The 12,668-nt window shown below is 33.1% G+C and overlaps 1 protein-coding gene across 7 annotated transcripts in view; it reads right to left on the bottom strand.

Moving 5' to 3' along the window:
* The window catches only part of Tbc1d19 (TBC1 domain family member 19), a 126,059-nt gene that overhangs the window by 57,847 nt on the left and 55,544 nt on the right, over positions 1-12,668 (bottom strand). For all 7 annotated transcript variants that reach the window (XM_010608460.3, XM_010608462.3, XM_019205144.2 and 4 more), the window contains one exon: positions 8,370-8,442. In XM_010608460.3, the coding sequence (XP_010606762.1) occupies positions 8,370-8,442 (73 nt within the window). The remainder of the gene's footprint in view (positions 1-8,369; positions 8,443-12,668) is intronic.

Genomic DNA, 12,668 nt, shown 5'->3' with positions numbered 1-12,668 from the left:
AATATATATTTCTGTATATTCATCTTTCTTTCTTCCTTTCTCTCTTTCTTTCTTTCTTTCTTTTGTACCAGGTATTGAACTCAGGACCCTGGCAGGCAGTGGCACCACTGAGCTAAATCCTCACCGTATCTTTTTTTTCCTGGCTATCTTTTATTCTTAAACAATGTAAAACTTGTTGACAACTTCATTTGTAAAGTTTTACTTCTACTCCAATCTACCTTTAAAATGTACCTAATACTAGGACATCTTATATAGGTAAAGTCCACTGTAAAATGTCATTTTAAATTATTTCATAGGAATGATTACTTGCTTTAAAACTACCAATCATAATTTTAAAAGATTCATAAGATAGGCCATATTAAAATTCAAAAACTGTTCACCAAAAAAAACCCATCATTAATAGGATTAAAAAGTAAGTCACAGAATGGAAGATTATATATGCAGTATGCATATCTGACTCACACCTAGAATATATGAAACACATTCAACTGTCAAGACATACAATTGTCATACACAAATAGGCAAATATGGTGATTTAAAGAGTAACATGCATATGAAAAGCTACTCAACCACTTTAGTTGTCAGGGAAATATAATTAGAATCATTATGAAATATTAACAAGCACAAAGATGAAAATGAAAATGCTCATAGTTCTAAAAGTAAAAAGTTTGGAGCAAATGAACTTATATAAAACTGGTAGGAGTGTAAACTGACAAAATCCCTTTGGAAAACTGGCACTATCTACTAATATTAAACACATGAATATAATACAATCAGCAGTCCACTTTCAAATATATGCCCTAATAGGCACATATGTGCACCTAGAGACACAGTGAGATTGTCACAGAAGTACCACTGATAATAACCAATTAGTGGAAATTATTCAAATGACCACTGACAAGAGATGAGACTGACAGTGATATAGCACTATCAACCGGTAGAATACAATATAGCAATGACAATGAGTAATGTATAATTCTATACAAAACTACAGTTCTTACAAACAACATTTAGTAAGAAAACAGACACAAAAGAGTACATACTGTATAAAGTACAAAAATGGGCAAAACTAACCAATGATGTTAGAAGTCAGGATAGGAGTGCCCGTGGGGGTGGTAGAGTCCATAATGTGCCTGCGAAGGTTTGTAGGGTGCAGGTAACATTGTTTCTTGATCAGGTTATGCAAGTGTGTTCACATTATAAAATTTCACTGCTCTGTGCTTAGAATTTGTACACTTTTATTTGTTTATTTGCTTTCTTTTTTTGGTACTGGGGATTGAACTTGGGCCCTTGTGCATATGAGGCAGGCAGCAGCACCACTAAGCTAAATCCCCAGCCACTAGAATTTGTATATTTTTAAACATGTATGTTATACTTCTGTAACAGTTATTTTAAATTTAGAGCAAAACAAAGATTATGAAACCACAGGAACTATTAGATCTTTCCCCATCCTAGAGAAGCATCAGTTTTTCAACTTCCTTTCCTTCATCTACTCCCTACCTCTTGGTGTAGGGCACTGACATAGAAGAGAGAAGAAATCATAATTTTTTTTTTTTTTGCTAAATAGGATATCTGAAGCAAACTATCTAATTTTTTAAAAGTTTATTTAATTCTTAATATCTCTGAAGTAATTAGCTGAGCAGATTATACAATGACCAAGGAAAGTATCTGGGATCTCTGTAAACCTACAACCATTTTCTATTACCATTTGAATATATTTATTTCAAAGGCTGCATCTAAAGTAAAAAAAGTTGCATTTTAAACAGCTATGATTGATGAGGATTGGAAAGCAAAGGATCAAACACTGTCTGCCACTTCTTGTTCCCTAATAGAAGTGGATATTACAAAATGACAAAATGCTTTACCTAAAGTAGCACTGTATATGTCCTAGTAACTGCATATATGAACACAAAGAAAATACTAGTAATGTTCAAATAGACTTCTTTATAGAACTCAAGTTCTACAATGTTTTTATTTTCTAAATGCTATTTTCTAGCCCAGGAAGCCCAAAGAAGTGAGAACTAGAATTTGAACCTATAATTCTATGTTTCTCAGAATGTTCTGAGGACCACAATATGTTAATAGATGTATCTATATTAGTAGATCTTGTTTGGAAAATAAGTTTCTCTGATAAAATTAAGTTTTAGAGATTTTAAGGTAAAATAGTTTGCTTAGGATGTCTCATAGTCTTTAAGTAGTGGTATACACTGTTTACCTTATTAAGTTATATGGGGCAGCCCTTCCCAAGTCTTACTTGACAACAAAATCCACTTTTCCACAGAGTATTTTATGAGTGCCTCTTAATCACACTTCAGGAAGTCCTGTACCAACTCATTTTTTTTAGAAAGAACAAACTGTAAAAAATGACTATTTAGCAGAATCTCTTTTTAATAATATTCATCACTGCAGATGAAAATAACACTGAGATTCCACCTCACCCCAGAAAGAATGGCTGCTATCAAGAAATCAACCAATAACAAATGCTGGTGGGGTTGTGTGTTCATTGTTGGTGGGAGTGCAGACTGGTGCAACTACTGTGGAAATCAATATGGAGATACCCGAAAAAACTAGGACCAGAGGTCCCATTTGACCCAGCTATTGACTATTCAAAATGTTGCAAAATGGTCATGCAACCAAATGCAACAATCTAATTTTAGAACTAGGACCAAAAATATGGTAAGGACTATGGCAGGGATGAAACCTACTGGACAGATTGCCAGCATTATCATTCAGTGTTGGAAATTGTAGTAAATGAAATGCTATAAGACACTGTGAAATACACAAAGGCTGAAATCCTAGTAAAATGTTCTGTATGCACCAATAGCCATATTAAAAAATTTTTACTATGACCTCAGCAGCTGAATAAAAGCATTGATAGGCCAGCTGTACTTAGCAGGGATTTCTCATGACAATTTCAGGAATGTAAAAGACTTATGGAAAAGTGATGTGTCAAAATATGGCATAAAATTTTACACCCTTGTAGATGCAAAGAATTATTATGGTTTTAATTAAAAATTTATCTTGAAACTCAGTTATCAGGTGTTTATTCATATAGTAACAAATCAAATGATGTTGTGAACAAACTTGTTGCTGCCATCTCCCAAACTAGTCAGAATGTGACATTTAACAATAGGTTTACCAGTTTTCAACTGATGTTACATTTGCTAACAGAGAACAAGTAGATCAGCACAGGAACAATATACAGGAACAAAGAAGAAATTCCAAATGAAATGGTGCAATTTCAAAACAGAGAATTGTGTAGTACAATCTTTGGATTTCACAAAGATTTACACTGGCTTTGTATATGGCAAAGAAATACTACTCAGCCTTAAAGAATGAGAAATTGGAGTTGTTCATAGGAAAATGGATACATATTGAGGATATACTCTTAAGTGAAATAAATAAGTCACACATGTGTAAATACTGAATAGTTTCTCTGGTGTGAGAAACTATAATAGTACACAAGATCCTAATGGGATAATTAATAGTGTGAAATAGGAAGAAAAGGGCTAAAGGTGTGGGGAAAGTGGGAAGGGTAGGGGAAAGGGAATAAGGGAAAAGAAAAAAATATGAGAAAATGAAAAAATAGAAATAAAGCGCTTATAAATGGGGAGGTGAGGAGGGGGTGAAGGGAGGGCAGGGACAAGGGGAAAAAATGAGAACCAAGACCTGTCATGTGAAGGAACAGGATCCCAGTAATGAGAGTAACTGTATTGTATACCTAGATTGTACCAATAAACTCAATAAAAAGGAAAAATAATAATAAGAAGAAAAACAAACTGGTACTACTAATGTCAACACTGCACCAAGATGGAAATACTGATAGGGAAACCTCAACAAAACTGAAACTTGAGATGGAAACTTCCTAACAAAATTAAAGGCAGAGTCAATGTTGTTGATCAGTTATGATGTTACTTGAAATGCAAAGCATTGGCTAATAGTTGTGTTTTACTCTATCCTACTCATGTGTGACATAAATAGTTTGATAGTTCAAAAAGAAAATAACAACAAAATACCACAGAGAACTGGGCCTAGAATTCATGAGAAATCATTTACAGCAAAAAAAACCCAAAATGTTTCCACCAAGAGAACTATGCAAAAATCTGTGGAGCACACTGGTGAGCTGACAAGTGAATGGCAGGCACAGCATCCTAAAGATCTACTACAACAACAGGAAAACCGAAAATGTGTCAACTGTGCCCTACAAAAAAGGACAGGAAAACAAAACAAGTTTTCAATGTAAGTGAGATATGTGCTTAGAACATGCAGTTGTCATGTGTGAAGACAGCCATTGGTATGACAATTGAAGCGAAGATTATTTGTGTTGTAGGGGTCTGTTGGTATTTCCATTGTAGTTCACATAAGTTTATATTTCTGATATTCTCTTTAAGTTTTGTAAGCAAGTACATCGCTGATGTGAAAATGTTGATGTCTATTCTAAGCACTCATTACACATTTGATATTTTGTTTTATTGACATCAGATTTTCTTATTGTTTAGGTGTGATAACTGAAGTAAAGATCATTTTTTTTGTAAAGTGCTATTAGTATTTTTATCGTAGTTTATGTAGGAATTTATTTCTGATCTTATCTTTTAGGTTTTGTAAGCAAACAGCAGATGTGAAAATGTTGTTTATTTTAAACATGTAATACATATTAATAATTTAATACTTTATTTTATTGATATGTTATGTTGCTGTTAACTTCACATTGTATAATGTAATAAGAACCACCTGATAAAACAGCAAAGCAGCAGTGAGATGTTAAGCATGTCTTACAAAAAGTCCAGGAAAGCAAAACACATATGTTGTCAGTATAAGTGACACATGTGTATGGAATGTGCAGATGTCATGTATGAAGACTGCCTTAGGTGTGATAACTGCAGTAAAAGTTATTTTCTTTTGTAAAGTGTGATTTGCATTTTCACTGTAGTTCATATAGGAATTTATTTCTGTTATTTTTTAGACTTTGTTCACCAAAAAAAGTTGATGTTAAAAATTTTGATTTTAAAAATGCTAATAAATATTAAAAATTCAATATTTTATTCCTTGATATTTTCTTCCTGTTAAGTAATCATTCTTTAATATAACAAAACTCATAAAATTAAAATCAACAGAAATATTCTAAAGAGTAAACATGGGTAGACACAGCCATGTTTCTGTGACTTTATGACAAAATACTTGTTATGCTTAACAGTCTTGCTTTGAGAAGTAGAGCAAAAATAAATGCATCACATGAAAGATTTTCAACCTCTTCTAACCAACTTTAGGTGCTCTTTCCTCTACTCCAACTGCTCCTTATAAACAGTAATAGCAAATATTACATTGTATTTTCTGTGTCATTTACCACTATATCTTCTCTAAAAACAGAGACTGTCTCCTGTCTATTCACCAGTCCCTGTTCCTCAGCAAGGTCTCAATACACATTTGTTGTGTATGAGTGAATCAAACAGAAAGGAAACCTATGCTTTAGGTTAAGAAGTATATTAAAATTTTTTAGAGCATGTCTACTAGAAGATTTAGAATCATTTTACATGATTCTTGAAGACTACCTCAAAAGTAAAAATATAAATATAATTGAAGATTGTCTTATTATTTCCTTTCCTTTTTTATACATGGCTATCACTGGCCATATTTATAAGATGTTATGTAAAGAAATTTCCTCTTATAACATAAGAAAAGAATAACAGAAGTGTCAGTAGAGAAGCAGCACAGTATAGAAACCTTTGCAGACAGGTTGCTTAGTTTTGAATCCTGGTCCCACCACTTACTATTTTGTGACCTTTGAACAAGATACTGTATTTAACCTCTACTTCAAAATGTATATGGTGGTAATACTCCTACATCAAATCATATAAGAAAATCAAAACCATAATGAAATACCACTGGATACCAGCAAAATGACCAAATCAGAGAAGGGATGCACTGAGCATTAAAGAGGTTGTACAGCAACTGTGAGCCTCATGTATTGTTGCTGGTGGAAGTATAAACTGATGTTACCACCTTTGAAAATGCTTTAGCTGAACATATTCATAATTAACCTAGAAATTGCATTACCAAGTCCATGTTCATCAGAAGAGTATACATATGTTTACCAAAACACACATGCTCACGTGCTCATGGTAGATTTCTTTGTAACAGCCACAAACATGAAACTTTCCCAGTACTCATCAGCAGTAGGATGGATAAATATGTGTTGTGCATGTACAGTGGAACACAGTGAAATAAGAAAATTATCAACAATATGGCAGAATCTCTTAAAAAGTCAAACATCAAAGAGACATACTGTATGCTTCTATCCATATGAGATGCAAGTATTGGCTAAACTAATCTGTCACGGGAAATCAGAACAATGGTTATCTTTGAAGTGAAGTATGAAGACTGAATAACAGAAAGGGAGATTCTGTTTATTGTTCTGGGTAATATCTCAATAGATGTGTTCAATTTGTAAAAAAATCATGGAGCTTTCCTCTATTATTATATACAAGGCATGATAAAATGTACTATCAATGTTTAATTTCTAAGAATGTAAGAGCCACATTATTATTAATCCCCCTCAAAATCCTCCCTCTGGCTTTTCTTGCCACTTTCTGAGGCAGTTTTGGAAGTCTGCTTTTGTAAGTGGCTTTATGAGATGTGGTTAAAAAAAATACAGAGAATGCAGCCAGATGTTGTACAGAGGCAAAGAAGGCTCATCACAGTAGACACATTACTGTGTTTCCACAGTCACCTTATTTGTGGGATATGGTACCATGCAACTTGTGGCTCTTTCTCAAAGTCAAAATGACCATGAAAGATAAATGTTTTGTACTGATTCAGGACAATGAGGCAGCCATGACAGCACAACCAAAGAAACTCAAGAAAGAGGACTTTCAGAATTACTTCAGAAATTGGCAAGAATGATGGGATAAATGTGTTTTTAGAGTGGATCAGTATTTTGAGGGGGCTAATGACAATACATCTCTTCCTACAATAATTTTTTAAAAACTTAAACATTCACTGAAGTTTTCAATCATATTCTGTATTTATTTATATGAATTATACATTAATAAAAGTTTTTAAAATGCAAATATATATTTGCATTTTATATATAGATAAATATATATATATTTGCATTTTATATATATATAAAATTTGGTACTGGGGATTGAACTCAGGACCTTGCAGTTGGGAGAATAATATATATCTTAACAGTTGTTAAGAGATACATATAACATAGTCTTGCTAAATAACTATTATTATCATTTATCATTATATAGTAATAGTAGCAATTATTATATAGTACTAATTTAAAAATAGTAATAACAAATAGCAAACTTCCTTATTTTAGAGAGGAAAATACAAGTCTATTATGGCTAGATGTTCACCCAAAGACTTGTGTGCTCATAGGTGGGGCTTTTTGGAACTAGCTTGACTTAGGGCTTGTGACACTGGGATTAAGGGTGTGTGGTACTAAATTAGTTCATTGATTGGAATTAGCACAGTTCTGAGTGGCACCACCCAAAGAGCTGGCAGCCTGGATGGTATAAAAGGGAAAGACAAGCTAGCTGCTGGCTGCTTGTTGCTTGCTGCCCTCTGCCTGACATGCCATAGATTGATTCTCCTCTGTGATGCACCTCTGCCATGCCACCCTGCTTTATATGGACTGAAACCTCTACAAACTCTGAGCTGAAATAAACCTTTCATTCTCTAACTTTGGGTGTCAGGTATTTTATCTAAGCAAAAAGAAAGTAACTAAAACAAAGTCCAAAGTTATGTGCATCTTGTTCAACTCACATAACCATCCATGACAGGAAAAACTAGAACAGTAAGTATCACAACTCATCTAGTATTACTTCCAGTTCAATACTTGTCTCCCATACTTTAAGTACATTTTTACTTCCTTCTTCTTACAGCTAAATACCACTTAGGTCTTTAAAGAAAAGTATGTTGTATTTATGCACAAAAAGAGAAAAACTAGAAAAATTGTCATGATGATTAAGATATAAAAGATACTACTTTAACAACCTAAGTCTACTTTAGGGAGATGCTAGAGCACATTTAGCTTGGTAATTGCAAGATTCAAATGGATAATGATGGCCAGGAAGGGAAATATGAAAGCTGCAAATAGAGAATCTGCCAACAAAACAACATATATATGCTTTTTGAAATTATTTTAAAGACCTTCAAATAAAAAGAGAAAGCTAGTCAAATTATAATTAAAACATAATAGGGTCCTATTCAATAATTAAACAATAAGCAAGCAGAAACAAAAGCATGTTCTATCTTCAAATATAAAATTTACTGGATTAATTTAGAAATAGCAAGGTAAATCTTATATTCACTTTCATTTATTATTTATTAGTTATATGCCATATGGGAGAAATACTAACCAGGAGGCACTTGTGTAGAATCATCTATACCCAGCTGTCCTGTATTTAAGCCAAGCTCTATAAAGCATTCTTTCTGAAAAATAACATATGTGGAATTAACACACATCTCAGGCTTTGATGCACATTAAAAGGTCATCCTCACCTAAATATCAATTTAATTAAAAATCACAATCTAAAATGAATCTTTGTTTCATTCAAATATCTAAAAAAGAAAAGAAAATTAGCATACATCAAAATAGTAAGTAGTACATTAGCCCAAAATTAAGAATAACTATATTTCTGTCTATTGCAAGTATTACTACATAACATGCAAATATTTTCATGTGAAATAAATATGAATATAAAAGATATAAGCATTTACAAAAATAGCATATATAATGGAAAAGAAAAATATGTTTCTCCATATGTAGAGCATTTAGTGATTTTTTTATTTCTCCTAATTTCCTTACTTAAAAAGTTTTTATTTTGATGCCTTTTGACCAGCATGAGTATTGATATTTTTAAAATGTTTTTCAAAAATTATTCTTGATTTTGCATTTTTAAGTGATAGTAAAGAACCAGTAATGTTCAAACCTTTCCTGAAACACACATGCATTCATAAATACACACACACTCTCTCTCTCTCTCTCTCTCCAGGAATAGGCAGCAGTTATCAATTTTATCTTCTAAAATTACTGTGTAAAATTGCCAATATAAACCCGTATCTGTGCTCTCTATGATATAGTACTTCACTCAGTGGTTAATCAACTAAATACTCCTAACAACTTAAATGTATTCTTAAGTGAAACTGGACTATCAAGTAGTCTGCTAAAATAAAGGGTAAATTAGTTATATTCTCCAGACTTCCTCTACTTATCTAGTAATGTCTAGAGAGAAAGTAATATATGTTTGTCTGGTATTTTTTTAAACATCTAAAAACTCCACATTAGTCATATTATTTGTATTCTCTAAATAATTAAATATTTCTATTAATATTGTTTCATTACTATTCTAATTGCTAAAATCATTCTTCCATCCCCTTTAAAATGGAATTAATTTTAATATTTCCTAAATATCTATTTTAAGTTAATGATTTATAATGTTATAAGCCTAACACACACATACATACATACACATTTCATTTTTATTTAAGTATTATATTTCAATTTTTAACTGGAGTTGCTTTTATCTATACTTAAAGCACTGCATCTTATGCTTTTATCTTATGTTGCCAATTTTAATAACTAAACAATTTAGTATGATTTTTCCATTTTTCATCTTTCATTTATTTTGTGACACTCTTGTTTCATTGAAGTCATTAGATTTTTAGTAGTTATTTCATTTTTATTTATTTATTTATTTTTAGAAACCAAATTTTATTTTTAATTTTTTTCTTTTATTGAGTTTATTGATACATTTTAGGTATACAGTAAAATTACATTCATTATTGGGATCTTGTACCTTTACATGACAGGTCTTGGTTCTCATTTTTTTCCCCTAGTCCATGCCTTTCTTTCACCCCCCTCCTCCCCTCCCCATTTACAAACACTTTATTTCCATTTTTTCATTGATCTTCATACCACGGAAAAGATTCAGTGTGAATAAACATTTCAATATTAAGTTCTGTAATCAAACTAGAGTTTTACACATGCTAAAGCATGTTGAAGAATAGAAACAGAACACTGAACATCCATCTTCTAACTCACTGCTCCGGGCTATTTTTTAATGCAACATCAGCAGACATGTGCCTTAATCTGACTGCCCTCCAAACTCACCTTCTAGACATTGCATCTTCTGGGAAGCCTTCCTTGATATTCTAGGCAGACAAAGCAACTCTCCACGTGTGTGCATTATCACCTATCAACTTCTGTTTACACAAGTAATCACATTATATTGAAATTGTCCTTCTGCTGATTTCCCCATGGCCCTGCATATGTTGGAAGATAAGGACTCTCTCATATATTTGCAACCCCCAGTACTTATCATAATGCCTTATTTAGCAAAGTGGTTCAGTAAATACCGAACTATAACGCACAGTTCTAGCACCAGTCTACTAGCTCCACATGACTGCATTAGTCAAAATTTTACTGTAGAGTTAATACATCTCAGTTTTAAGAAATTTCACAATAACATGGTTGAGACTACCTAACAACATGACTAGGTTTAAGGGATTTCCATCATTGAATCACAGGATCCACCGAGCCCCACCAAGTTGAATCAACTGAATACTGCAAATATCCAAGTTCAATACTCATGCAGACAGACCAGAGTCACAGATAAACCATGACTCTTGGAGTCAGAATCATCACATTACCAAGCAACATGGGGTAAGGCCAACTATCCCGCATAAATGAAGAAGAAAAGAAGTAGAACTGTTAGTTAGTACAGCCAAGATTTCTTGAAAATTAGCTGTATAGGCTTTTGGTTCTACAGTAACTAAGAATGCATTCACATCAACTTATGTACCCTTTATATTAGTCCTACTCATGTACATGAACCTTTACCAAAATTATCCTTTCTCTACTACTTTGCCTAGTATACTCCTGCAAGACCTAGTTCAAATAGAAGAATTTCTCAGAAGAATTCCTACCACTTTCGGGGGAAACCGCTACTTCCCCATCTGTACAATCACAGCACTTTGTACTAACCTCTACTTAGAGGACTTGAAACTCATTTTTAAGGTAACTTTAAAAATTAGTTTTTATCATTATTTATGCAATGGTATAGGCTTTGGGTTTTCTTTTATAAAAATTAATTATTATATTTAAAATTGACAAATCATAATTGTATAAATTTATGGGGTACAATGTGATGTTTTGATATAGGCATATCATGTATGAATATCATGCATATCATGAATGAATAACATAAGGTAACTTAATTTAAAAATTAGTTTTTATCAAAGTTATAATTCCAACTATCAAGTACCATAAACAAGCCATGTATGTGTAAAGTTTCCTAGAGCTGCCATAAATAAAGTACCACAAACAGAGGATTTTAAACAACAGAAAGTTATTCTTATCATTCTGAAGGCAAGAAGTCCAAAATAAAGGTGTTAGGTCATGCTCTTCCTGAAGGCTCTAGGGTAGACTCTGTTCCCCATCCTTCTGCCAGCTTCTGGTGCTGCTGGCAAGTTTTGGATACCTCAGCTTGCAGTTTATCACTCCAGTCTCTTTCTCCACTGTCACATGGCATTCTTCCTGTGTATCTCCCTTCTGTGTCTCTTCCTCCCCTTATAAGAATCCCAGTTATATAAGACTTAGATCCCTCTCTACTCCAGTGAGAACCTTTTAATTTAACTATACTTTCAAAATATTAATTCCAGACCAGTAAGAGGCAGAACTGTGTGGAGCTAGCCTACAGCTCTCACCTCAGCCACCCAAGATCACCAGCAGACCAGTAAGAGTCTGAACTGCATGGAGTTGGCCTGAAGTTATCACACCAGCCTCCCCATCTCAGCAGCAGAGTGGTAAGAGGCAGAGCACAGCACGGGCCTGCAGGCTCCCTACTCAACCCCTCCACCATAAGAATGAATGGAATGTCCAGCATAGGGAAGAAATGGAAACCATGAATGTCCAATATAGGAAAGAAATGGAATCTATAAAACAGATTCAAACAGATACCCAGGAGATTAAAAACTCTATTGAAAGTTTACATAGCAGACTGAGCCAACCTGAAGACAGGATATCAGATATGTAAGACAGGATGGAGGTCAGTGACCATGAAAAGAAGGTTCTCTTAAAAATAGTAAGGGAAAATGAGAAATCAATCCAACAGATCCTAGATGATACAAAGAATAATAATATAAAACTGATAGGAGTCCATGAAAAATGAAAATGTACAAATGACATTAAAAAACTGTTCACAAATATAGTTCTGGAAACATTAGCCACAGCAATTAGACAAGAGAAAGAAATTAAAGCAATAAAGATAGGAAAGGAAGAAGTTAAACTATCATTATTTGCTGATGATATGATACTTTACATTGAAGATCCAAAAAACTCCACCAAAAAACTTCTAGACTTAATTGATAGATTCAGTAAAGTATCTGGATACAAGGTGAATACCCAAAAATCAATAGCCTTTCTATACACAAATAACAGACAGACAGAAAGAGAAATAAGGGGAAAAAATTCCTTTTACAATAGCATCCAAAAAAATGAAGTATCTAGGAATCAATCTAACAAAAGAAACAAAAGATCTCTACACTGAAAACTACAGCACTCTGAAAAAAGAAATCGAAGAGGATATAAAAAAATGGAAAGATATCCCCTGCTCCTGGGTAGGAAGAATCAACATAGTGAAAATGGCCATACTACC

The sequence above is a fragment of the Fukomys damarensis genome, unplaced genomic scaffold, assembly GCF_012274545.1.
Source record: "Fukomys damarensis isolate Sample0158 unplaced genomic scaffold, DMR_v1.0_HiC HiC_scaffold_35, whole genome shotgun sequence".
NCBI lineage: Eukaryota > Metazoa > Chordata > Mammalia > Rodentia > Bathyergidae > Fukomys > Fukomys damarensis.
The sequence above is the reverse complement of the archived record's forward strand: the minus strand, read 5'-3'. Positions and strand labels throughout refer to the sequence as shown.